General features: G+C 48.2%; 2 protein-coding genes across 10 annotated transcripts in view; both read right to left on the bottom strand.

Annotated features, from left to right (window-relative positions):
• LOC125717446 (copine-8) overlaps window positions 1-10,147 on the bottom strand; it is a 48,109-nt gene extending 37,962 nt beyond the window's left edge. Inside the window, exon 1 of the mRNA XM_048990414.1 lies at window positions 8,775-10,147. Within this exon, the coding sequence (XP_048846371.1) occupies window positions 8,775-8,872 (98 nt within the window). The 5' untranslated portion in view covers window positions 8,873-10,147. The remainder of the gene's footprint in view (window positions 1-8,774) is intronic.
• A 5,158-nt stretch (window positions 10,148-15,305) lies between these two features.
• kif21a (kinesin family member 21A) overlaps window positions 15,306-27,690 on the bottom strand; it is a 29,440-nt gene continuing 17,055 nt past the window's right edge. For 2 of the 9 annotated variants that reach the window (XM_049006443.1, XM_049006444.1), the window contains exons 12-36: window positions 26,946-26,993; window positions 26,080-26,167; window positions 25,852-25,966; window positions 25,564-25,752; window positions 25,285-25,484; window positions 25,094-25,201; window positions 24,574-24,642; window positions 24,162-24,310; window positions 23,935-24,079; window positions 23,618-23,812; window positions 23,408-23,509; window positions 22,947-23,112; window positions 22,482-22,502; window positions 21,807-21,864; window positions 21,667-21,721; window positions 21,167-21,378; window positions 20,230-20,355; window positions 19,424-19,543; window positions 18,353-18,489; window positions 17,883-18,057; window positions 17,594-17,758; window positions 17,358-17,475; window positions 16,877-17,047; window positions 16,562-16,761; window positions 15,306-16,399 (exon numbers count right to left, since the gene is read on the bottom strand). In XM_049006443.1, the coding sequence (XP_048862400.1) occupies window positions 16,309-16,399; window positions 16,562-16,761; window positions 16,877-17,047; window positions 17,358-17,475; window positions 17,594-17,758; window positions 17,883-18,057; window positions 18,353-18,489; window positions 19,424-19,543; window positions 20,230-20,355; window positions 21,167-21,378; window positions 21,667-21,721; window positions 21,807-21,864; window positions 22,482-22,502; window positions 22,947-23,112; window positions 23,408-23,509; window positions 23,618-23,812; window positions 23,935-24,079; window positions 24,162-24,310; window positions 24,574-24,642; window positions 25,094-25,201; window positions 25,285-25,484; window positions 25,564-25,752; window positions 25,852-25,966; window positions 26,080-26,167; window positions 26,946-26,993 (3,223 nt within the window). In that variant the 3' untranslated portion in view covers window positions 15,306-16,308. The remainder of the gene's footprint in view (window positions 16,400-16,561; window positions 16,762-16,876; window positions 17,048-17,357; window positions 17,476-17,593; window positions 17,759-17,882; window positions 18,058-18,352; window positions 18,490-19,423; window positions 19,544-20,229; window positions 20,356-21,166; window positions 21,379-21,666; window positions 21,722-21,806; window positions 21,865-22,481; window positions 22,503-22,946; window positions 23,113-23,407; window positions 23,510-23,617; window positions 23,813-23,934; window positions 24,080-24,161; window positions 24,311-24,573; window positions 24,643-25,093; window positions 25,202-25,284; window positions 25,485-25,563; window positions 25,753-25,851; window positions 25,967-26,079; window positions 26,168-26,945; window positions 26,994-27,690) is intronic. The other 7 variants (XM_049006445.1, XM_049006451.1, XM_049006448.1 and 4 more) reach the window with 5 other exon arrangements.

Below are 27,690 nucleotides of genomic sequence, written 5' to 3'. Positions count from 1 at the left end.
TTTCTTGAAGACATTTCACCTCTCATCCGAAAGGCTTCTTCAGTTCTAAAACTCTGACGCGGAGTTCCAGGTATTTGTCTCCTAGTGGGGTTCTCACCTTGAAAGTGATCGCTGACACACCCTGGTGTCCAGCGGGTCCTTAGGGTCACTTGGGGCCAAGGTGCAGATCAAGGTGTGAAACCTTGGTTCCACCTGAGCCAAGGTGTGAACCATTTGCAGGTGGTTGTCCTTCACATTTAAATCGCCTGGAGAGGGACCTCAAGACTGCGATATAGATGACTGATTATTGACGTCTTAAGCCACCACCTCTGTTCAGTGATGGTCATTCCAACTGGACGGCCTCTTTTACTCCTCTCTCAAGCAATCTGTCGTCTCTGTCCAAAACGTGCACATATGCATCCTCAAAGTGTCCCATCTCTTTTAGGTGCAGATGTACAGCTAAGTCCTGTCCTTATGTGTTGGCTCTGCTATGTTGTGCCATATGTCTGTGGAGTGGTTGCTTGGCCTCTTCTCTGTATATGGATGTTCTTGCAGACAGCACAATGGGTTTCTCAGTCATTTAGATACTGGTTGCAATCATGTCTGGAAATATTGGTTTGCAGGTCATTTCATACAGAACCATCATTTCCCCCATCTCTCTCTCGCTGTGGCCTACAGCTTGTGTGAAGCTACCTTGCATGTTACATTGTTTCCACAATTATCTATCATTACAAGGACAAAGCAGCATGTTAGCACATATGCAATCAGAAAAAAATTGAACAATAATCAATGCTACCAATCTCATTTCAGAATTTAAACAAGTACTTTGATTAAATTGAAAAAAACAATAAAGAAAATATTTCATACCTCTGGGAATCATATTTTTAATGCCCTTTTAAGGCGTTATTTTTCTCCAAATTGGTTTTAGTGCTTTCTGCTTCTTTCCTATGAGCCATGGAAAGTCTGTACCGGCAGATTTGGATCAGCTGACGTCAGCATGGTCAGGAGCCGCATGTCAACTGAGGTCTCCTCCTCATCAAACCCTGTCTCACGTGGTGCTCATTCCCCGGGGGCCCATTACACCGACTAACGGCCCATCATGGTATGTACACTGGTTAGGAAAGTCCACCTTCATGCTGAAAATTCTAGAACTTCATCAAAAGCAAAGCTTCCAACTTTAACCCAATAAGAGAGAATAGAAGCTTTTTGTTTTATCGCAAAAAAAAAACACACACACACCAAACTAATCATAAATTAAGAAACTAAATTCCTTTAAATAATCCCCAAACCAGGGGTGGGCAGCCCTGATCCTGGAGAGCCGGTATCCAGCACATTTCTATCCTACCTGATCAGTTACTATCTGCCTGAGATCAGGTGTGGGTCATGAGAGACTAGGCGGGATGGAGAATTTGCCGGATACCGGCGCTGCAGGATCAGGATTGCCTATCTCTGCCTTAAATCAATCCATCCACCTTCTAACCTCTTATCCTGCTGAGGTTCGAAGGGGCCCTGAAGTCTATTCCAGGCACCACAGGGAACAAGGGTGGGGCACAGGGTGCGAACCCTTAAAAAATATGACAATATTAAAATACTAAAGTGAAGAACTCTGCGGCTTCTCTGGATGGACAGGTTGGACAGACCCCAATGAAGCCTGGATGCCTTCACCGATACATTTATGACCCCCGCTGGGCTTTTCCTTACAAAAAGGGGAATGACTACAGTATAATCCGCAGGGGAAGCGACTACAATCCTATCTGACCGCAGAGCACAAAAGCATTAAAGTAGGGCAACAGTCTCACCTTATTCAACCTTAAAGAATGCATTTGCTAGAATAGAGACTGGCCGTGATATTGGAAGGAGGATCTGAGACTTTGGCGCACTTGTAGGCTGCCGTCGACACGCAGGATCTCAAAGCCAGTCAGGGATCGATAGGGCCGCCAGTGTTGGGTTTGCACCCATGGCCCGAGAGCAGAATCACAGAGACATCGCTACCGTACTACACGGCTCTGCAGTGAGCAGACACCTGATACTGAGGCCTGTGTTCCAGGGGCCTGACCTTCAAGAACGCCTCTGACTCTGAGGAACAGAGCAGACTATTTTGGACAGACCATCTTTGAGCCCTGGCTAGTAAATGAGGAACAGCCACAATGGAGTGTCCCAAAGTAGCAACTACGCTTTTGGCATTTCAGCATCCACAGCCTGCAAAAAGCAACAACCCTAAGCCAGCGGAGGAGCGGAGTCTCGCTTCCTGTCCCTTAAAAACAGAGACTTCATTATAAATACTATTAGCTCTGGGCGGCATGGTGCCATGGTTGACCGTACTGCTGACTCTCACCTCTGGGCTTGGAAGTTCAAGCCCCATCTCTGCTCAGGGTCTGTGAGGTCTATGTGTTCTGCTGGTCTCATGTGGGTTTCTCCAGGATCTCCTGCTTTCACTCAGAGTCCAAAAAAACCATACAGTTAAGTTAAAACAGCACTCTGACTGTGCATGTGCCATATAGATGGGCAGGTAGCCCAGCATTGCGCCCTACGCTGCCAGGGATAGGCGCTAGGCCGCCCTGTGACCCCGACTAGGAAGAGCGGCTAGACGTCGGGTAGGTTGCACCCTGTCTGCGGAGCCACTTTTGACCCCATACTTCAACCAAGATGCAGCCCACGATTTTCTGGTGAGGCTGAATACTTTGCAGTTGTGACGTGCCCCAGCAGCTGTGTGGAGGAGACTCTAACCTCGGCTTCCTTCTGCGTCACGGCACATGTGACACCCCCAGAAAACGGCAAACTGCCACATCCTATTAGTGAGCAGCTTGGTCTTCCAAATTCCTCTCACACGCCCCTCTGGAATCCTGGTCAGTAAGGCTACATGGCTTTTTTTTTTTAAATGCTTAACGGCCATCACAGGGCTCTGAGAGACCACAAGGTCCACTCTGTAGGTCATCACCTCCTACAATGTCATAGGGGTCAATACAGAGGTCGTCCCTTAGACTCTGCAGACTTTGCGCTTCATGAAAGGTGCAGGCCGGTCATTCCAAAGCTGAGGCCTGAGGGAGCTGCACATGTGCACGACAGATGTTGCCGGGACACACAATTGCATTCACAAAGATCACAGGGTCATAAATATCTTGTTTTTACCTCTAGGGCCCCAAACCCATGAAAGGACAACATGCTTGTCAGTTGATGTCACTGACAGGTATCAGAGTTTCCTTGACACAAAACGACAGTGTTTTTGGAGAACGTCACACCCCCATATTCTCCTTATACCTCTGCGTCACTCACTGTAAGAATGTTGATAGTAAGATGAAGCTCCGTGTCTTATATGCATCTCCATCAGGTCCCATTCTTCCTCAAGGTTCCTCCTACTTCGGCGCAGACGAGAGACGTACCACATGCTACTGGGTCAGAGTGTGAACGAGATGCATAGTACACAGGGGCGCACATCACAATAATCGACTTCATTAATTAGAGGTGCTGTTGCTATGGAGATACTGCTGGGCTGGAGATGTCATTAAGATGCTGTTGGGTTGGAGATGTTGTTGAGCTGAGTTGGAAATATTATTGGAGACGCCTAGTCCCATGGTTCTGAGTGTTGAACCGTAACAGCATAAATCGTTTCAGCAGTAATCTTCCATCAGGATGTTGGTCCAGCTGATATACTTCTTCAGCTCCAATGATTCCCCTATATGCTCTGACCCACACCAGGCCAGATCACAAGCTCATCAGCCTGCACTCTTCACTGTTGTGAAGCCCACCACGCCTCTTCGTATGGTCTTGTTCCTGCCCGGTTCTTATTCCATAACAAAATGAACAAATCAAAAGGTATTTCAGACCAACATGAAGAACGCACACGCTGAGATCGTGGATAAACATGGTTCTCGGTTTATATTCCACAGATCCAAAAGACAAAAACACAATCATATTCTTTCAAAGCATAAATAGAGATTAAAGGAGAGTTTGCTGGTGGCTTGATGGTCCATGTATTGGCTTAGTCGCTGCATTCGTCCACGGCTCTGCCCTGCAGCCCTTCATGCGATGGGGCTGGTTAGAGTGGACATCCTTCTTCTTCCTCACTGCATTCTTGCAGCACGAGTGTTCGGTCAGCCCACAAGCGGCGCGCGTTCCCTCCGCTCAATATCGATCTCTCACACAGCCTCCCGAAGCAATTTCCTGCTCATTTGTTCAGATGCCAACAAATGAAATTTGGAGTCTGAAGAACTTTCTTCGTCTCTTAGTCAGAGTCAGAGTAGGCAGCACAATGATATAACCGAGTAAATTAATGCAACATTTGCTGATATTTAAAAAATAGACTTTGGTATTTGGACATTTATTTTAGGTATAAGGGGATTTACCTGTTTAAATAACTTTCCATCGCTGAGATAAGAATTCTTTGTTCTGAAGACGTACGTCATCTTCTGCGAGTCAAAGCCTTATTATTAGCAAGCCAAGGCTCAGCTGAAATTGGCCCAGACGAACAGAGCAGGGTCTGTATGACCCCACCCAAGGAATCCCGCCAAGTAGGCCTCAGTAAACAGCCAATCCCTTATGTTCCCTAAATAATTCCTCGCATTTTGGTGCCCTTTGGGCCTGGCTCTATGTGAACACTGTCCACCAAACCAACAGCATCAGACCCCGGACCCTGTCAGCCGGTGAGCCAGTTACTCCGAGACGGATGATTCTGTCAGCGACACTTACAAAGTCAAACCCCTGCATTACAGTCACATCAAGCTTCTGGGTGCCGTCCATGCCAGCGTCAGCTAGAACCAGTGCAGTCTGGCAGGCAGTGGACAGTCAGAGTCACACAGAGGCAGGGCTCAGTCGGATACACAGCAGAGCCGACGTCTTCCCCTTCAGGTACAGATCAAATTAGGCCTTCAGCACAAACAGCCCAGTAAACCCGCAACTCGTCGCATCCAGAATAAGACCTGGCACAGTGTGAAGCAGGATACCCCTGTCAGGAGCTCTAATCTGAGACGGGGACTTTGTTTGCTTGAAATTCTCTTTGCTCAGAGGACAAAAAAAAAAAAAAAAAACAACCGAACGATTTGTCAGAGATCCAACGCTACGTTACGAATATCTGCTGATCCGTCTTTCCTTTCCAGGCCTTAAAGCAGACAGGCAGAGCCACGTCGAGAACTTCAAGGAGCACCTTTCACGTTCTCCATCCAGAGCAATCGATCCTACATTGGACGTGGAGCAGATTAATGGCAGAATATGCGGTTTGCCAGATGAGCAGATAGTCCAGTCTGCCAGGGTGGGGTATCAGACTAGATCGAGAAACTTTGGGTTTCAGCTTTTGCTGTCATGGAGGGCTGCGATCGTAATCAGTCACTGTATTGATTGTTAACAGTAAGAGCCAAAAGCAGTCTATTTTCACCACATTTTGAGCTGCAAAGTACTGAAATGCTTCTAACGAGGCAAGAGGCCAGATCTCTACTAACAGGCCCAAAGGAGGTGGGGTCTGGTCAATTCTGCAATTTCCTTCCAGTAAACATGTCAGCTTCCCAGTAAGGAAACGCAGGAGACGCCCACGCGGGGAGGGCCGGCGAGAGAGCGAGCTGCCGAACAAAGGTTGCTGGATTTTTAAACCCGATCCAGAGCAAAGTGAGGATTTCATAAATAAAGGTGCTGTGTTTTCCCCTAACAGCACTGTGAATTATTTATGAGTTTCTCTACAAAAAAGCTTTTGTCTAGTCAATGCATTTTAACCAAAGACCCAGACAAGGACCCAAATATACAGCCTGTCCCTCTACCAGACAGAGAAATGAGCCAAGGGTAAACTTTGCATGCAGAGTTTGCATGGTTCTTTATAAGTGATGAATGGATAGAGAGGAGCATTCAGAGGTGTTGACTGAAGGGTCACTCTGGACATCATAGCAGAAATCACATGCTCTGCCATCCACCCTTGCTTCACTGTTCAGGCAAATACAATGATGGAGGGCAAAACCACACACATGGAGATGAAGGTAAAGACCACACCCACAGAGATGGATGTAAAGACCCTGCCGAGAGAGATAGCGCTAAAGACCACGCCCACAGAGATGGAGGTAAAGACCACGCCCACAGAGATGGAGGTAAAGACCACGCCCACAGAGATGGAGGTAAAGACCACGCCCACAGAGATGGAGGTAAAGACCACGCCCACATAGATGAAGGTAAAGACCACGCCCACAGAGATTGGAGGTAAAGACCACGCCCACAGAGATGGAGGTAAAGACCACACCCACAGAGATGGAGGTAAAGACCACGCCCACAGAGATGGCGGTAAAGACCACGCCCACAAAGTTCTGATGGCATAACAAACTGTAGGGTAATGTGGGACACAGTTGTGCCTGGTAAAAATATGAAAATGGCCTACTTATGTATCTGTATTAGAGAGCACCAAAACAGCTTCATGTTTCAAAAGTACTGCAAGATTTGCTCAGTGTTCATTATTCCCTGTCCTAGTTCAATATATTTTTTGGTTTCGTAAAAAAAAAAAAAAAAGCTTTTTTTAATTACATGAAATTTACAAATAAATCATGTACTCATTTCCTATTGGCAAAGAGTTGATGGCATGATGAATACACACCAGGGACTGTATTCCTGGATCCCTGGATGTGCCGAGTCTGTGAGGTAACCAACATAATCTCCAATAAGGACACGGAAAAATATTCTAACCTGTCAACAGCAACACCCATATTGTACCAAGCATCCATCTGTAGCTCAGCTGGTTTAAATACCTTAAATTATACTGCCTGGTCTCCATTAACTGTGGTGTATTGAGTGCTACACCATACATAGTGTTTGTGTGACACCCGCTTTACATGTACAACCCCTGCTGTTCTGGCTCTTTGTCTTGTGACTTGGATTTCATAATATCCCTCCATACTCCCGTTATCGGGTCTGTGGTTTCCTGCCTATGTTTAGACTACGGATTGGGATCGTGAGTAGGATCTGTTTGCCTGGGTTTGCTTCCACCTGGTTTTCCAACCACTGCCCATCTGAGGACCATGATTCTGGAAATCAACGGGCATGAACACTTGACTCCTCCAGCTGTCCAGTCATAACACAAATGTAGCTGCACAACTGGTTCAACGACATACTGAAAATTAGGGTGAATGTTTCCTTCTCAGAACAGAAAACTGTCTATTCAAAGGAAACCATTCTACTAGATCTGCATTCACATGCTCTCATGTGCTCATGAGACAGGCGCTGACTGACTATGCTTTCCCACCCAAATTCCACTTCCAATCCTGTGATTCTGAGACCATCCTGCAGAGAAGAAAACTATATTGAGTCAGGGCTTCCCTGCTCTGAGCTGCAGACATCTCGCAACTGAAGGATTTCATGGTATGTCTGCCACATACAGTATGCACTGAAGAGTCAGGCTATGCAATGGCCTTTCAAACCCGCCACCTCGAACCAACTGTATCCACGGTAACTCCTCAGGGTTACCTCTAAAACAGTAACCATGGCGACTGCACAGCTTTCTGGAGCAAATGGCTGGGGTGTACCTGACACCCCTGAGCAGATGCCCTGAGCCCCACTGCCCAAACCTCCTTCTCAGTAATGTGAAGGCATTTCCACCTTACTTCCCATTTTACTTTATGCCACCATTATATTATTCTCACTTCTTACTTCTCGGAAACCTCACAGTTACGTATTCAACTGACTTTGAAATGTGACGTCGCCTAGCGCCAAGACATCGGGAGACGGAAGCCAAACTAGGCACTACATTTACTACGAATTGCCAACTTTCTCTTCCGAAATCTGGAGAAATTTCCCCGGAGGTCGGGAGGTGGATCTCCCCCGGGGAGACGGTCTCTTTATCTCTGAATCATCCCGACTTTGCGATGTCTGCTGTCATTACACATATAGTTACGCGTGTGCCGGACCAAAATGGACATAATCATTATAATGTACGAATAGCATCCAAAATTAACCAGATAAATGAAGACTGAATACAACCAGGAAGATTTCAAATAGCTCAATATAAAAAGCGGATTAATGAAATATTCATGAAATAAAATCGTATTAAAACCATGTAAATGTAACATACTGGATCAACACCGTGTAAACGTCGGTAAATATGTGTTACTGCCGCCGTGGGTGCTGAGGCGCCGATGCGGGAAAGTTTCAAAGCGGCTCGGGGTGAATTTACAGCAACAACGTGGTACAACAAAAACACGAAACGGAGAATCACTTTTTCCAGGTTACCGCAAAGATCACCTTCCATTTTCACAACGAAAGAGCTTTTCTTTATACTTCGAATGTTTTATAGACTGTTGTAAACAAGGCAGAGCTATCACGTTGACTAATCACTAACACTCACGATCTACGCAATACCTGGTATTGTTATTATTGTTGACGACATATTATTGTCGTTGTTATTCCTGCTTTTAATAATATAAATAATGTAGCACAAACGTTTCTCGGATTGTTAATGATAATAATACAATCTAGCGCTTACGTTTCTCAGATTGTTAATAATAATACAATGTAGCGCTTACATTTCTCAGATTGTTAATAATACTATGTAGCACATAGACCCCCCCTTTACAAGTCATGAAGTTGAACGTCGAGTTCAAAAAAGCCGTCAAAACAATTTCCCAAGAAAACCGACAACACCAAGAAAAATTCCGGCAAACACGAGACTCTCTTTCCGTTAATAGATTTATGTTATTTATGCCACTATATTTGATGAAATATCACTGTTTCCCAGTTGAAACTTGAAGTTGACGCCCCGAAGTCCCCGTCCGTGATCGCGGCTGAAGGTTTGTCTGTAAACCGTTCGCGAGGCTTAAAGGCTGCCGGCGCCTCACCTGCAGGACACCGTCACCTCCACTTTGGTTGCGGGGATGGAGGCGCTGAGCGGCTCGAAGTCCCCCACGGAGGCCATGGCGGGGAAACCGCCGTTCATCGCTCACACGCTGCTGCTATCGCTGCTCCTCCGGACGGCCGTGCGAAGCCACACTGCGCCCCGTGAGCGCTGGGCTCAGGAACTGGGAAGCGGGCGGGTGATGTCACTCCGGCGGCGGGGCGCAGAGCCGGGAGCGGCGGGACGGGACCCCGCGGTGAAAGGGAGGGAGAGAAAGCAAGGGGAAACAGTGAAATAAAACGAGTGATCGTGGGAACGGCCAGGAATACTAAGCATTTACATATTTCTCCTTTGATTTGTGGAGAAGGGTAGGGCGTCGGGTTTGATAATCAGGTCGTGGACCGCATCACATAAGGAAGAAAAACTCCCATTTTCAGGTCGAAATATTAAGTCAATAAAAGCTTCGCATGAGCAGTTAAAGCACATTATAGTCACGCACATGTAATAGGCATTATAGGAAATTAAACAGGGTCGGCGTGGGGGGAGTTTGTGTGGCTCCCCATGGCACTGTAACGGTGTTTCTCTAGTTTTATAGTTAACCTGTTTTGACAGTTAAAAACCACGGGACAGTCCGGTAAAATGTCGGGGTTTTGAACATCCAAACTCTTTCGTACAAATATGACAATCGGTAACCTAAAATATTAAAGAAAAACACAAAACTGTCGGTCGGCAGGACAGCGCCGGTTCAGCGAAAGGGTCTCCGCGAAATTAGAAACAGCACTAGGATGTGTAATAGGAGGGCACACCGATCTGCATTAATCTGCATTCCCCTCAGCACACACGCTGTGTCAATATAAGATAAGATCAAGTCTGCTAACACTTCTCAAGCCAAGAAGAGAAAGAGAGCATGTTAGCCGTCCAGGGCTGCGTTTCCCAAAAGCATACAGTTCCTAACTAGAACCATGCAACTTTATGAGTCCAACAATGTAAGTTTCTAAAAGGGGCTTGTGAAAAACGCACGCCCTCGTAGAGTAGTACGCCACAGCAGCCTAAACTAGCCTCACACTGTATAAGTTACACAAAAACCTTCAGTTTTACAGTGTAATGTTTTAGCACTAAATAGTAAGTAAATGCATTCCATCTTTTAAAGGAGCATTGGCCAGAACTTATCCGTACAAACGAGGAATTAGAAATAAAGCAACCCCGCTTTTCCCGCCACTGAAATCAGCTGCCACCAAAATATTTATAATTTTGACTGCGCTCGAAATATAAGGGATTTAAATGTTAAACCCTAACCAGCTGCTAGCGACATTCTGTGCAATTAGGGCCGAGCTGTTTAACCTGTGCCGACGGCGGTCCAGCGATCGCGCTCCAAATGTGTGGTGCACGCATAGACATAAAATTACGGTATCAGATCTTCCGTAGGAAAACGGTGACATTTTTTCTCTTACACGTGAGTTACACGTGACAAGTTATTTCTAAAAAATCTTAACACGCAGTGCCCACAATTGCCAATATAGAAAAGTTTTTTTTTAAATAACATATGAGTCATGCATTTTACTCAAATCATATAAGCCCTTTATATGATACTCAAAACAAATATACAGTCCATATTTACTTAATGTGTCATTAGACATATATGGATTTATTGATTAAAAATACATATGAAATTAATGTTTTGTCAAACATAAGTTCTACATTGACGTACAATAGAAATAGAATTTAGTGATCAGTTGTCATTGTTGTCACACTACAGCACACAACAATGAAATGCGTCCTTTGCATTTAACCCATATGTGACAAAGCAGTGGGCAGCTAATTCAGCGCCCGGGGAGCAGTGCTTGGGGGCAGTACCTTGCTCAGGGTACCTCAGTAGTACTTTGCTGGTCGGGGATTCGAACCTGCAATTACAAGTGCGCTTCCCTAACCATTAAGCCACTACTGTAATATACATTAAAAGAATGTTTTGTCCGTATTTGACAGATTTGAATCTTGGACTTTGCTTCCACGCAACTAGAACGAGTATTTTGAAAAGAAAAACTTTTTCATTCGATGTACTCACGTGGTGTTCTGAGAACATAGCATGAATTTTCTCATGTCTGACTAAGCCAAATGATTGTGGAGAGATCAGGCATGCCTTTCGAAAGAACAATATAAAAGCAATATAATTTTTTTATAAATAGACAACAGGCAATAAACGTATTTCCTACTAAAGCCATATGTTCTTGCATATGGTAAAATATAAAATTTATGTAAAAGTTTTACATAGATAGATACTTTATTAATCCAAAAGGAAATTTCGGAATCCCAAAGGGAATTTAGAAAATTCATATTTTTATTTAAAAAAATATTTTTATTTTTAAAAATAACTTCTTTTTTTAAATAAACTTCATATTTTTCTTATAGGTTTTTCCTTCAGTGTCTTACATATTAAGTGTGTGATTTGGTATGAATGCGGTTATAATCATACAAGCAAAAACACTGACTTATACTCATATGAAAAGCATTGATGCCATGCGTGTTACAAATAACTGAAATAATAAAGATTCTTTATAGTGTTACATGAACCATCCGGTTTTTTCACATATGTTGGCATCTTTGATAAAAGGCTGTGAAAAAAGTTTATCTGCTTGACCTTGCATTCAAAATGTTAACAAACATCTAACCTTGGATTGAAGCAAAAAAATTAGAAGAAAATACAAATTCTTATCATAATACAAAAATATTTTTGTAAAAAAAAAAATACGTGCGCCACAATTATTGGCACCCCTAGACAATTTAGCTCGCCTGGCCTTGTTTTTTCAACCAGAATTAAACCTGTTTGGTTGCTGTATGGGTGACTCAATCTTATACTCATGCAATAATGTAGGACATCAGGCAATAACAGGAACTTAATAAATAAGCAATCTAATTAACCCAATCTAAAAGATGATCATTCATTATAAAACAACTGACAGAAAAAGTTTGCTATAACATTTGTGCATTATATGACATCATTTACATACATTATTTCAGGTGGGGTTCACTTGAAAAAAGTACAGTAAAACTTGTCAAAGCTGCAGTGATTCCAGTCAAGGACTGTTTAGCACATGGTATGAGATACTCCAAAAGAATTATGGGAAAATTGTGAGAAATGGCCTGTCAAACAGCTCACATAACAAACACCATGGATTAAAAAGTGCATCCACTTAAAAATAGTACAGCAAATGGTACAGTCAACGGAATTTTGTCTGTAAATAACTTTCAGAAGGTATAAGACTTGTTTATGCATCATGAGAAAATTCTGAGATATGTCCTGTTACACTTGGCTCATATAACCAAAAGCACATAAAATTATGGAATACAAAGTGCATTTACTTGAAAATGGTACAGTAAAAATTGACCATATTTTATTTCAAAATAGCATAGGACCCTGCCTTTAAGAAAGTATGACTTGTTTAAATATTATGGGAAAATTCTGAGAAATGGTCCGTCCAACGTGGCTCTTACAACTAAATGCGCATAAAATCATGGAACTCAAAGTGCATTTTCTTGAAAATGGTACAGTAAAAATTGACCATATTTTATTTCAAAATAGCATAGGACCCTGCCGTTCAGAACGTATCACTTGTTTGAATATTATGGGAAAATTCTGAGAAATGGTCCATCCAACGTGACTCTTACAACTAAATGCGCATAAAATCATGGAACTCAAAGTGCATTTTCTTGAAAATGGTACAGTAAAAGTTGACCAAATTTTTCCGGAAATAGCCTAGGACACTGCCGTTCAGAACGTACGCCACTTGTTTATGCTGTTACGACATGCAAGACGAAGGGCTCAGATGGAACTCAGTCCAAAGGTATGCAGTTAGGTTAAATAAGGAAACCACATGACAACTACTGTATGGCACAATATGAACAGCCAAGCATGCAAGTATGAGGTAATACTGACACCAAGGTACAAAGTGAGCAGTAATGTTACACTAAAATCCCGTGGGGATGGAACAGAAAGATTCTACTACAAAATTCAATGCAAACACAACTGATCTCGTCTTTCCTGTGTTTCATGGATGATTTCGTGGTTTGTCAAGCAAAATCACAGTGACGACCTCCCCCACCCACGGGCTGATATTGTCTAATATAGATACACTGGGAGTACTGGGAGAACTCACTGGTCCACGGCTAGAATAAAACGTCACTAGATCCAGTCGTGTTTTTTGTAGTTGGCAAACTGAGACAAACGGGAACGTACCAACACATATCTGGACAAATACGAAGATTAAATTGTAGAGTGAAATTAAATTTTACAGGAATGTATCATGTATTAACACAGCTCAATATTTTCCCTAATTTTATCAAATGCATTATTAACTATATAAAATGCAAACTGTCTATATGTCAATGACACAGATCACATCCATGGATGCTTATCTATCTATTAAATGGTCAATATTCAATGTCAGATTTACATAAAACCAGTACAATGACACCCCTAAACTGCCTATTTTAAAAAGTTTCTAAAATGACCTCTGAATGACCCAGTGCATGAGTGTCAGTACACATGGATGAATATATATACAGCAGTAATATGACAGTTAACTTTTTGCACATTTCGGACTAATGAACTAAACTGTTCTGCAGCGTTTTCTCTCAGCCATGGATGTTAATCCCGCTGCAGAGTGACAGTGCGGACGCCTGCTTCGGCCTGTGGCCAATAGAAACAGCAGGATGCACTTGGCGGTTTTTCTTTTTTTGATTTTCTCATGAGTGCAACATCAATCTTCTGTGTCCACAGCAGCCTTGGTGGGTTAAGGCCTTTTTGTGCTTCCTCCTCTCACCAGCGGGGGGCAGCGCTGTGAGACGCCACCAGCACTGATCGGCGGGGCTGCGTCTGGCTGAAGTGTGGGGGGAGTCCATCGATTTCCTCCCGGGGGGCCAGGCCGCTGGCCGCGTGGCTCCAACCCGACCCCTCCTGTCATATTGACCGGAGTCCGCTGACCCACGGGGGGGCCTTACCCTAATTAACCCTCGCTCTTTTGGCTCTTTGAAAGCTTGAGAACTAGGGGAGGGAAAGAGATTGTGTTCACGCCAGACGCCTTAAACTGAACCCCCCCAGGCAAGAACCTTAGACTGCAGCTGTTCATAGATCAATCAACCCTATAGGTTAGACTCACCAGGATCACTCTCTCTAAAGCCCACTCGTATATACAAAACTATCCCTTTATTTCATGCTAAAACCTATTAACTATAAGCCACTAGCAATGTATAGAACACTGTTCCATAATTGTATAAATCACTCCAGAAGGTTTAAGTTTGCACTAAAATATGTCGTCATCTCTCGGGCTACATTGATGACCAACAGTTAAGCCCTTTCAAAGTTTGCAAAACTTTGTGTGAGGATGAATGAGCACCAAGGTGTGCTAAGCACTCGTGGGAGTCATACGCAAAAAAAATAAAAATTTTATGAGAGTACAGGGAAACGTGATTGGTTGAGAGAGATTACAAAATCAAATTGTACAATCTGTTTGGTTATCTCTCTGAACCAATCATTTTTCCTTCTGCCCTCAGAATGATTTCACATGAGTAAAACTCCCATGAACATGCTAAACCTACAGACTCGCATATTATTATTTTTGTTTAATTTTTATGGCACCCATTAGAAGATCATTGCAACAATAATTCCGGAAATAATAACGTGACCCCAGATACTGGAGTCTCAGTGATACATTTGTATTGTTCCTGGGTGCCCTGTGGTACAGATGCAACCCTAATCATCAGCCTGGTTAAAATTGAGAATCTTTCACCATGTAATCCCAGCCGGATGCCCATTGTGCTAAACATTCCCACTTACCAGGCTGCATCGTTTTCCGATTGCTCCTGTGCTGCAGCCGGACGGTTCAGACACATGAAGCACTGGTTTGCCATGTCGAGTCTTCTGTGGTTTGTGTGAGGAAGTGACCCTTCATCACAGATACTGGGAGAGGAGTCCAGAGCCCAGACCTGAATGTACAGGCCCAATATACGCCCATCAGCACACAGCAAAAACTCAGGTCAAAGAGATTCTCGGGAAAATCACGTCTTAGCTTGTGCAATGAAATGAAAGCTAAAGGTCTAGTGTGACAGAACACTGCCACCTAGTGATAACTCTATATATTGCACTGTACGCATCCCGCCTACAGTGAGACTGGAGACTTGAACCCTTTAATTTACACCTTGGACGGTGCCAAAACTTTATATTTATTTCAAGAAATATGGAACAGGTGGCATTATCTAATAGCAGCCTAAAAGCATGTTCTGTGATGGTGGCTGTAAACCTCAGTAAACTTTGTCTGCACCTCAGTGTCGCCCCTTTTGATGAGGCGTTCAGGTGCTGAGTCACAAAGGCACGCGCGTCATTTCCTACCGCATGTGGCAGCCTTGCATTGCCTTAAATTGCCCGATTACAAAGGCACATGACGCATCCCATCACCAAGGTGGTTTCCCAAGAAACGCATCCAGGGGCGAGCATGTCAACCGACGTCTGTCCATTCGACGACACAGAGCAACCCTCCCTCAATTTCATTTTGACAGATGACATTTATTTCACGCTGCATCTGACATTAGAACTGCTAGACAGGCATTTTTCTGCAACTAAGAATCAGGAGGAAAAACAGATCTCTTATATACATAAAGCTTCAGACAAAGGTCAAAGGCTGAACCACAAACGTGAATGAACCTACACAGGAAGAAAGGGCTCGTTCCACACGAAGATGTAGTGTTACTAGTCTACAGAATTAGGCTTACGGGGAGCCCTCTGTCCTCGCATGTAAGGATATGTACAGCTTGCACCTGTGGGGTGGGCCTCACATGTGGGATATACAGGTTAGTATGCAGATGTAGCAGCAGGAACATCCAGGCAGATCTTCTAGGCTTTCAACAGCGTGGCGTTAGAGAATGTGTGGATGATAGTGGCCAGAGAAGGCTGGAAGGGATATGAAGAACACTGCTGTCAGGGAGAACAGGAGAACATCACGCTCTGAATACTGTGAGTAGCGCAGTTACTGTTGAGAGGAACCCAGGACTGTTCACACTAACTGTCTGACATCAAAGCAAACCTTGGTTTAAGAGCTTGGTGGTTTAGTTTCTGTTAACATGAAGCCACTCTCACTTAAGACGACAGAAACTCGATATAGTCTGATTGAACTCTACACTGAGTTACGGAGATGTTTTCTGAGGACTGGGTTGGGACCGGCCGTTGGACACCACACCCCCACGGGCCTTTCGCGTTGTACCTACTTGTGTTGAGCTTGCTAAGCTTCCTTTCAGGACACTATGCAGCTTTCAGTATGGATCGGGGAAGAGGACACAAGCAGTGAGACGCGTCCAGGAAAGTCCATCATGAGCTGATCGGCTGTAACGGTCCGGTTTCACTTTGGACATGACATTGCAGATGGACCAGACAGGCTTGGGTCCAGGCTGCTCCCCATCACTACCACTCTCAGCCTCCCCCCCCCCCCCCAAAGTGCGTCGTGCTGCTGGCCTTCGCTTCTCGACCCCCCCATTTGCGCTGCACACCCTGGTCAGTTACTGGCGCCGTCTTCCAGGACATCGAGTGCATCCGCCATGCCGTCGATGGACCCTCTCCCGCGCCAGATCTTCACCGTCCGGTCACTGCCAATCACACAAGCGAGAGACGTCACTGCGCTCAGCATCGTAGATGGAGGCCGCGAGGTGCCAGGGAAGATTTTTACAGAAAATCCCAGCACTTTTTATTAAAGGTTTCAGACTTTTGCTGGTTTAGGAAGACGCGTGTGTGGGTGGAGGCGTACTCACTCGGAGGCAGTGAAGAGGTGGGTGCTGTTGGTGGAGATGCCATTAATGGGGCTCTCGTGCCCTCGGATCTCTCCCAGGGGCGCCAGCGTGTCCGAGTGCCAAAGCTTCAATACCCCTCCTCTGCAGCCGCTCAGCAGGGCGGGGCAACCGGGCACCAGCCCCAGCGCGCACACCCAGTCGCGGTGGGCGTTTGGCACTTGCTGAGGGAGACAGGAACACGTTGATCACCTCACTCAAGCCCCTCTCCCCCGATTAGTGTGCCACTTAAGCAGCATTAAGCAGCTGACGAGGAGACGTGTGATGGCCGCCCCTCACCTGCAGCAAGTCTTTGCGGGACAGATCCCACTTCTTGATCCCGTTGTCCCGGGAGCCGCTGAACAGCTCGTCCGCCTGCACGGTCAGCGACTCGATGCCGTCGTAGTGGGGGGGCTCAAAGTTGTGTGTGGGGCTCACACTGCCCTGGGTGCCCTCCGACACGTCAAACATCTGCAGAACAATCCCCAGAAAAACAGAGAAGTTCACGAGGAATCCCTAAAGGAAGGCGGAGATTATGCGCACATACAGGGGAGGGCCCCAGCTGAAAGCTGATTGGCTCCCAGAGTGCCCCTTCTCCTGTCACTCACCAATTCAAAACATATCATTGGGTACTGAAAAGGATGGCCCCTCTGTATGAATTATACACCATAAAAAAAATCACACAATTGTCTCTGGGTGAGATTCTTCACCACCTCATTGTACCACTGGACCACGGGGATCCCTGATCCCTTAGCAGGACGTATGGACAAATGGTCCTTACCTTAATGTAATGGTCCTTAGAACCAGTGATGACCAGATCCTGACCTTTGCCTGTCTGGTCCACTGTAAGACACATAACTGGGCCAAGATGTCCAGTGAGCTTCCCTAAAGACACGAACCTGAGGGCGAGGTGGGGGGGGGGGGGGTGGTTACTGATTCTGCCCATGTATGGTGTGTCCGAAGCAAAGCCCCACTGGCTGCAATATGTAAGCAAAGGTCAGGGGTGAAAGGTCGTACTTCCTCAGGTCCCACATGCGGACGGAGTTCCCTGCCGCTGCGTACAGGAGGGTGCCCGTGGGGTTCAGGGCAATCTGGTTGATCTGGTTCTCCCCCGCTGGGATGGTGACGGTGCGGTTAGTGTTGGCTGCACAGGCATCGCCGGTGTTCACCTGACCGGAAGACCTGGGGCACATGCACAGAAACATGCGTGTGGGTGCACATGTGCAGAGTAATGCATAATTCCTTCTACGTGTGCATAGTAAAGTCAGGGAACATATGAATGACTGCAAGAGGGAGAAGCACTCACGTCAGTGTCCGGATGCACTTGGCCGAATCCCGAATGTCCCAGACCTTGACGTATGAGGTAGAGACAGTGAAGACCAGGCTGGAACAGTACTTCACAGACACCACGTTGTTGGGGTGAGCTCCTAGGGACATGATCTCCTGCCCAGTCACCAGGTTCCACACTTTACAGGTGCGGTCTGAAGAACAGAGGTCATCGCGAGGTCATCATTACTCTGACTTCCTGTTGACATCATGCTTACAGGCAGGATAGAGTTTCACCTGGCAGGTGACATCTTCCTACCCACACCACTTAGGGACGGTAACACATACCAAAGAGATGACGTTTATTGCAGATTTCTATGACCATATTTCAAGTCAAAGATATGTATAAGAGGTAAAGATGCGCAGTTATTCAGAAAATGTGGAGAACATGATGGTTGGGGGGAGTGGGACCCGATGCATGCTGGGAAGGGGTTGGCACGGCGACCTGACCCTTGGAGCCAGTGAAGAGCAGGTCGTCGGTGCAGTCGACGCAGAGCACGGCCTTGCTGTGTCCCTCGGCCACGTGGACACACTGCAGCGTTGCTGCCCGGCCGCTTTTGGACGACGGCACTGGGTTGATCACGCCTCTGTGGGCGGGGCACACAGACAAAGGGGTCACGCCCACCCCTCGCAGGACGCCGCAAGCCCGGCCACAATGGCAACCGTGAAAACCGCAACCACAAATGCAGCATGCGCATGACTGTGTGACCACCCCCCGCCCCCCTGCATGCATGACACAGCCGCCCGTCCACATGCAGCAAACAGGAAAAAAAAAAAAACTAAAAAAGCCCCCACCCCCACAGAAGGAAACGGGAACACCCCGAGAGACCCAACAGACGAGTGGATTCCCTAAATCTCCAGATCTGCAGGAAACAGTGACAGGCGGGAAAGGAAGTGACCTCACGGACGAGTCAGCCGAGAGACAGCAACCGTGACAGTGACTGAGAAGCAGCAGGACCCCAACCTGGGACCTCTGCCCCCCGCCACTGCAGTTACTAACGACAGCGCCCCCTCTCTCCTTGGCTGGCGCAGGAGGAGAGCACGGACACACCGTGGCATCATGTCTGACGACAAAGCATAGGGCGAGCTGCTTGCATCACCAGACGTGTCACCTCACAGAGAAAAGAGGGGCAGGTGGGTTAGTGCTCAGGGGGAACGAGTTACGAAAGAGAGAGACAGAGAGGCGTCCAGGCTGAGGACAGGATCAGGAGGACGGCCGGCAAGCCTCCAGCAACATGTGACAGCGAGACTGGGACTGCAGCATGAAGATGGAGCAGTGCTACACATCCATGATCTTCCGAAGCATCACCCTTTCTAGGGGATGATGTCACTTTAGCCATAGTAATTACATTAAAGTTATAATAAAGAAATTTAAATTTTCCACTCTCTATGTTGTTATACTGCCAATAATAACAAGGACAATCACTCTACACAATTAATGTCTGAATCTAACAAAATCTGCGAAATAAAGTTCTCACTTACAAATGCTCAGTCAAAGTCTCTGGGTGGTTTTTGTCTTACTTATTGAGTGGAGGATCTGCACTCTCGAGAGGAAGCGTTAGGCGGTTAAAAACGTTCTGCTGGAAGCGGCCCGGAGGGGAGGGGAGGGACGCGTTGGCCTCGGGGGTCCCTGAGTCGGGGCTGGGGAGGTAGACATGGAGGCTGAGGCAGAGGCAGTCAGCAAACCGCAGCCATGCCGCACGTGACGGCATCCTGAACTCTATGGCACTGTGACTCTATGTGACTCTGTGGTCCTGGTCCTGGACCGGCACCCGAGGAGCAGCAGGAGGGTGGCATTTAGAGTCAGAAGTAAGAGACCATCAGCCATACTAAAGCGATGCAGATCAAACAGACTATTGAGCAACAGAGCCATTAACTAGGCGGCGACAGCCGTGAGCCATGTTTCCTCAAACTCTAAGCAGGAGCTCGGAAAATGCTTGGAAAGAAGTACAGGAAACAGTGGAAGGGGTGAAGTACTCTAAAACATTAGGCAAGTTTTAATCAAACGGCCAAAATGTTGATCAGGAAGTCAAACACTGAATGTCTGCTCAAACTGCTGATTTGCTTCTTATAGCTGTGCATATCTGGACTGACTTACTCTTGAGCATAAACTTACACACAGAGTGAGGACAACTTAACTTGGGGAAAGATGCTTTGAGTCTAATTAAAGATGTTTACATTCAGTGTAGGACTTCAGAAGAGAATGAGATCAGCCTGTGCCATCGCTGATTTCGTAAAAACATGCTTTTTCTGTGCACGTCAAGGGCTGATAACAGTAGCTCATCGTCACTTCAGCCTCGGGCCAGCAGGGCGGCGCTAGCTCTTACTGTTTCATCTCCTTGCCCTTGACCTTGTCGACTGCCATTTGGGCCTTCTCATACATCTTCCTCCTGGTGAGAGGGGAGGGCTCGGGCAGTCTCCTCTCAGCCCCCGGGAGAGGCCGTGCACTGGAGCTGATGTTTGAACAGGTGTGTGTACAGTTAACCACGGCGCCGGGGGAGGGTGGAAGAGGCAGAACTCAAGGCAAACAGAACAAGACCTATCAGGTATGTACAGACAGTATAGGACATGCAGTATGGGTTGGAGTATGTGGACCGTTACCTGGTTACCCTGTCCCCAATTCAAGGTCCTTCTTCATTAGTCATTCGTGTGCTGGGGGCTCTTTATAGTGAGACACCCAAACTGTGTGTCGCACCGAAAGGTGTCCCCAAGCCGCTTCTCTGATAAAAGTGTTAGAGACCCACTGAGACCAGCCGTGGGTGTTTAGGAAAGTGATTTCAGACCCATTAAGGTTACAGTTTGTGGACGAACTGAGCAGACCGGTAGGAAACAGCTAAACGAACCTCAGAAGGAAAGGACATGTAGCTGAGAGGAGTCGCAGCAGAGGACGACAGACTGTGTCGAGCAGGGGTCACGCCTCCCCTCTGGAGCTCGGGGCGGCTGATCTGAGAGCAGTGTCACGTTTTTTTTTTCTGTCCAAGTTACCAAGCAACTTCAATTAGGGATGAGTTACACTGGAGTTAAACGTGAAGACGTGGTGCTCGCAAGCTACATGCTAAGGTGTAATGCAGCCTTAGAGAAAAGCTCATCGCAAACCTTGTACGTGTCTGCCCGTGTTTCCATTGCAGGGCAGTCTGTGTTTTTTTTTTTTGGGGGGGGGGGGGGGGTGCTTTCAGAAAAGTAACAAAAAGGAGAGCGGCTGCAACAGCAAGCGTGCATTCATGCAGATGGGTGAGTGAGGTTAGCGTGCTGGTCCAAACTTACATGCTACCCAGCTTTAAGGACAAGCCTGCAGCAGGACCCAGGAAGTCCCTATCCCTATGGGACACCCCAGTGCCCTCCGGGTCCCCGCCCCCTTCCTGGGTCTCAGCCAATGGAAGGAGGGGGGAGGAGAATTCGCCAGCAGATACATCAGATGAGGGGTCGGTGCTGTTGGCATAGAGCAGCTCCATCTGGGTGGTGGTCCTTCTGCGAGCCTGTGCCAAGGACACACACGGCGAGACCAGGTCACTCGTGCCAAACACAAGCAAGAAAAGCACAAGTTTTACATTACATTTTACGTATTTAATGCATGCTTTCATCCAAAAGCGACGCAGAATTGACAGTCCCTGTAGCAATTGGCAGTTAAGGGTCACATGACACGGTGACTTCCGATCACTGGTACAGCACCCCAGCCATATAAAACATACTGTCAACATCCAACCACGAAGGCCATTGGAGGTTGTGGTCCATCTCACAGAGCGCGGCGACTTTGAGGGAAATACCTTACTCCTCTGTCTGCTCTCCCCGCAGAGTTTCATGAGGTCGGAAGCCAGGGAGCTGAGGAGGGCGACACAGGGGGACAAATCCATGACAAAACGCATACTAGCGTCTCCACGGCGAACGGAGGCCGGCGGGACCTTACCTCCCTTCGGCCGCAGGGCTCTGTGCAGACTCGTCGCTGCTGCTCTCTTCTCCGTTCTCTGTGTGACGAAAACATCACCAGTCAGCGGTCTGGCTCCGCCCCTCCGGCCTGCCTTAATAGCCGAGCCGCCACTCTCACACAGCCTTGTCTGACGCCAGGCCACTGATGCTTTCAGAAACGACGCGTATTTGGGCATATATACCAAGTGCTTGGGTATCCCTCTTCTCTTGGAGGCTACGCAAGAAAATCTGTGCACAAACACACCTGGCGAGAAAAAGGCAAAGCGGACGGACACAGCGGCTCGAATGACATGCTGTTTGGGGATGCGGCAAAAACAGCAGCTCAGCTCGGATCTCTGAATTCCACAGAACCGACGGCTGGGGGGGTCAGAGATCAGATGTCAGGTTAAATGCACGACAGCGGACTCAAGAGCAGACGGGGGTCCTGGGAGGGTCCACGGATCCCGGCATCAGGTCCAGTCTATAAGGCACTCTAAGGATGGTTAGGGGATCTAATGCGTGGCTGCAGGGTGGGGTCAGTGGTGGTGGGGGGGGGGGAGCTTTGCAGCAAAGCACCACATGCTGTATCGCTTGGCGCGGCTGCGCCCGCAGGTTAGCGGTGGGGCCCATGCACGCATTACGGTGGCAGCGGGAGGGCCCGACGTCCGATACTCACCTGCTGGTATGTTACCCAACTCTGTTTGGATTCGGGCGACAGGGGGACAGAAACACACAGATCAACAGGCTGATCCCGACCCAACCGAAGCCAAGAGGAAGAAAGAAGCGGCCAAAACTGGCCTCTAATGCCAGAGGCGGCGTCGGGGAAAGATGCTGCCATCAGGGTCCGGGAACCGCGTCCGGCTGAGGTGCCGAGGCGGGGGGTTGGGCCACAGTCACAGCTGACGGCATGTGAGAGGGAACCACTATTCAGTCAAACATACTTAAATCACTGGCGGTGACATCTGGTGGGTGTAGAGGGTTACTGCGCTGAGCATCTGTGACGCCCCAGTCACACACATATCCTGGGTACGACCTCAGTGACCCTTGGGGCCGCCGTGACCCCAGACATCAGCATCCATTCCCGAGGCTTAACACTCCAAGGCCAGGCCTGCATGGCGCCTGCCCACAAAGCTGGTGCTACCTTGCAGGGCGTTGCCAAGCAGGGCATCCAGCTCGGGGTTAAACTCCGCCTTCTCCTTCAGCATGTGGAACAGCAGCTGGTTCTGAGTGGCACTGTTGATCTCCGTCTGTTTGAGGCGGCCCTCCATCACTTTGATCTGCGACTCCTTCTGGGCCGCCTGCAGTCCCTGGGCGGAGCAGATGAAGCCTTTAACGCGCTGCGTTCTACACGATGGAGCCTGGGAACAGCCTAGCCTGCCGCTCGGTGACGTACCGACACATTCATGCACACGTACATCTACAGTGAGTCATGCTGCATGAGCGTGAGCATCCTACACGTCAGACTCACGGTCAACAGCACTGTCATGCATAGATCAACCAGAAGAAATAAGTAGCGCGAAACTGTGATATGTGACCCAAACGCTGACTCTGTAGAGTCTGACCCAGGTGATAACTCATGTAGTTCCGTGTTTCATGAGGTACCTTGTTGACGGCCATTGACAGGAAGTGGTCTAGCAGATAGCGGGCCTCCGAGAGGGTGCAGGAGCTGATCACGGCCGTCACGTCCACGGTGTCACCCTCCTCCTGTTGGCGACAACGTGCTTTAGAGCTCACTTCCAGGCTCCCATGGCTCCATGGTCTTCAAGCAAAGGGTCGTGACGGTGTGAGGACACACTGAGATGTTTCTGGTACCTTCGCCTCCTCCATCTGCATGATGTTGGCTTGGCAGTCAGCAATGCTGTCATTGATGTAGTCGATGTTGGCTGTCAGGGACTCCATCTCCTCGTTCAGGGCCTGCACCGTCTTGTCCGCGTCCGCCCCCTCGGTGGCGATTTTGTCTCTCTTCTTGGAAACCTTCTCCCTCCGTTTCGTCAGTTCTTCACGTTGCTGTTGTCCAAGGATGAATAAAAGAGGTCAAACATGAAAATGGCTGATGCCGGGTCACCTGCGGTAGCCCCCCCCCCCCACCCCGCCGGTGGAGACCCAGAGTCTCATCCTAGAAGACACACCTTGAGAAGTCGGTTCATGTCAGTTTCCATGTTGGAGATGGTCATCTTCTGCATGATGATGTCAGAGATACGACGTTCCAGGGACTGCCACTTGGTCCGGGCCATCCTGGTGGAGTACACACCACCCAGGCGTTGCTGGTACTTCCTGGGACAGAAGCAGGTCCACGTTAGACCCGACCTGACCAGCCCTCCCCCGGTACAGTGGAGTGGAGCCGTAGGAGAGGTACCTGGATCCGTTGGGGGCCATCACACCGCCACCTGAGAGCACGCGGCCTGCGGGGGCCCGGTGGGAGGGGTCCTGGAGTGGTTCCGGTAAGCTCACCTTGCGGTTCACCTTCCCCGACGTTGGCCTCACCTGACGCCGCAAGGCAGTGACCTGTGACAGGATCACCGAGAAGTTAAAGGAGCTCGAAACCCATGAGGAAGGAACTGCTAAGTAATTAGACTAAAAGTCAGCATTTAGCTCTGCTCTAAAAAGGAAGTTAGTTACGAATCTCATCCAAACTCTACCTGACACACACCTGAGATGTTTAAACAGGTCCAGAGTCCATTTTTTGAACAGCTGACAATTAAAGCTAAGGACCTTTTCTAAAGTTTGGTCGACCTGCAGACACGTCCAGCAGTCAGCTGGCTGCTCACCTCCTCGGTCTTCCTGCGCAGGATCAGCTCCTGCTGTCGCTTCTGAGCCTCCAGAAGCCTGAGCTGATGCTGTGGGGCAGCATGTAGAACAACAGCTCAGAAGCAGCAGGAAGATCCAAAGGAAATAACCTCCTGCCTGCCTGATTTACCCGCCTCCCAATGCCCACCTCCTGCCTGATTTACCCGCCTCCCAATGCCCACCTCCTGCCTGATTTACCCGCCTCCCAATGCCCACCTTCTGCCTGATTTACCTGCCTCCCAATGCCCACCTCCTGCCTGGTTTACCCCCCCCAATGCCCACCTCCTGCCTGGTTTACCTCCCCTCAGAGCCCACCTTCTGCCTGATTTACCCCCCGCCCGAGTACCCACCTCCTGCCTGCCTGATTTATCCCCACAATGCCCACCTCCTGCCTGATTTACTCGCCACACCCTCAGTGCCCACCTCCTACTTGATTTGACCACCACCCCCCCAGTGCCCCCTCCTGCCTGGTTGACCCCCCCCCTCCCCCTTAATGCCCACCTCCTGCTTGCGTTGGTCCTTTTTCAGGGTAGCAATCTCACGGTTCCGTCTTGACTCGGTCATGCGGTTCTTCTCCTGCTGCTCCTTCATCTGCTTCATGAGGCGAACCTGAGGAGGTGCTACTGTGAGACCAGGTCTCCTCCCAGTGACACCCACGGATCCTGCTGGCCCTGGTGGCCGGCCGACAGTACCTTCGTCTTCTTCATCTCCACCACGTCCTGCTGCAGCTTCTTCAGCTGCTTCTCATACTGTGACTGGTTCTTCAGTAGCCTGGCGTGCTCCTTCTGGGCCGACTGCAGCTTCTGCATCTCCTTGTTCATCAGGCTCAGCTTCTTCTCGTACTCGACCTTGATCTTCTTGGCCTTCTCCTCGGTGAAGGTCTCCACCGAACCTGAAAAACGCCAGAGCCCGTCACTGCGGAGCCCCAGGGCCCCGGAGATCAGGCGGGAGAGACCGCCAGCTACACGCACCCATGTTGTGCAGCACGCGGTCCCTCTCCAGCTGAGTATCCCGGATCTTGCACTGCAGCATCATCAGTTTCTGCTCGTACTGCTGCTTGAGCGTGTGCAGCCTCCGTTGGCTGTTCTCCAGTTCGTCGATCAGCTTCTGCTTGATGGCGATCTCACATGTGATGTTGGCCAGGTCTGCCTGGAAGTTCTCTGCCCGGCACAGAAACACACAGCAGAGGTGAACGAGGTTTGGGTTAAGAACGAGTTGTGGTACCCGTCTTAAGTTAAGGCTGTCCGATAAGATGTCACCTTTCTCATCCAGCTCAGAGTCAGACTCATCAGAGCTCTCCTCTGCTTCCATTTCCTCCTCTTCCTCTTCCTCCTCCTCCTCCCCCTCTTCGTGGTCACTTCCCTCCTGAACCTCCTGTTAGTTTTACAAAAACAGATGCCGTGTCATCAACACTGGTGCTGAAAAGCTGCGTTGTAGTTCTGCATACTGCCCACCAGGGGGAGCCGGCGAGAGGAGGCTCGGCGCACCATTTTGCCATCATCGATGGCTCGTTCACACAGCTCCATGTCTGCTGCCTTGTCCTGCTCATTGTCAGGAAGGTCCTCCTTGATCACACTGGGAGAGATAAATAACAGGGAGGCAGGAAGCTGATCAACCCGCTACACACTTCACAGTTACTCATTCATGCCAAAAGTTCCTCTATTATATTAACAAGACAACGTAAGCATGAGTGGGACAGCATGGATCTGAAGCCAGACTACAAACATAAGATCAGGCTCATACTCGACTGTTACTACTCAAATATAAACTCCTCCGAAACACTTAGCACTAATTAAAGCAAAGTGTTAATGAAGAGCTTAATCAGATAGAGTTCAAAGTGCCACAGAGCACAAAACATACCATGTCAATGATCAATAAAAATCAAGCTATAAGACTAGCGATCAAGTTCAGACAAGTTAGTAAATTACTGGAGCCAGAGTAAGGAACAGTTTAGGCTGGTGATTACAGTAGAAAATGGTAGTTACCAGACCACATAAAACCCACCCACAGGTCTAAATGAGCGGTTCCGTACAGTTTTTGGGAGCAGACATTAAGGATTATTTCAGAGAAGTTACTGACATTTGAACGCTTAATTGACTATAGAATCTTGCTCTGTGATCTTACAGCAGCCGCTACTTCTTAGACAAATATAGCCGCAGGACTTTCTGTGAGGACCAAAGGAAATGAGCGCATATGCAGAGCGTACGGCCAACTGCGGGGGGAGGGTAAGGGGGCGGGGCTGGACAAGACAAGAGTCAGCTGGCGAGCTGCTAGTGGGCTTTCCTCCAGGTTTGGCAACTACCTGTCAAAATGAGGACAGCATTAGAGAAGCGAGAGGAGAGACATAGCCAACCTGTCATCCTCAACCTCCTCCTGCCGACTCTCCTCCAGCAGTTGGAGCCTTTGGGGGAGGGGTGGGGTGGGGGGGGGGAGAGATGGGGGGGCGAGAAGAGGTGGAGATTGGGGAAAGGGGTGTAGAAGAAGGGTACACCAGGGAATACAGAGGGTAGCAAGGAAGAAGAGGTCAGAGAGAGTTCGGGGAAACAAGAGACCTGGAGGTTTACCAACAGCTCTTAGCATCCCTTCAAGTTAAAAGATAACTGCCAGAGTATCGGTGTATACCTGCATATCGCCATCAGACACCAGTACTCTCCAGAGTATCAGTGTGTCCCTGCGTATCACCATCAGACACCAGTACTATCCAGGGTATCACTGTGTCCCTGCGTATCACCATCAGACATCAATACTACCCAGGTTATCATTGTGTCCCTGCGTATCACCATCAGGCACCAGTACTATCCAGAGTATCGGTGTGTCCCTGCGTATCATCATCAGACACCAGTACTATCCAGAGTATCGGTGTGTCCCTGCGTAACACCATCAGACACCAGTACTATCCAGGGTATCAGTGTGTCCTTGCGTATCACCATAAAATACCAGTACTATCCAGGGTATCAGTGTGTCCCTGCGTATCACCATCAGGCACCAGTACTATCCAGGGTATTAGTGTGTTCCTGCGTATCACCATCAGACATCAGTACTATCCAGGGTATCAGTGTGTCCCTGCCTATCACCATCAGACATCAGTACTACCCAGG

This window comes from Brienomyrus brachyistius, chromosome 1, assembly GCF_023856365.1.
Source record: "Brienomyrus brachyistius isolate T26 chromosome 1, BBRACH_0.4, whole genome shotgun sequence".
NCBI classification, from domain to species: domain Eukaryota; kingdom Metazoa; phylum Chordata; class Actinopteri; order Osteoglossiformes; family Mormyridae; genus Brienomyrus; species Brienomyrus brachyistius.
This window is presented reverse-complemented; position numbering and strand designations above follow the sequence as displayed.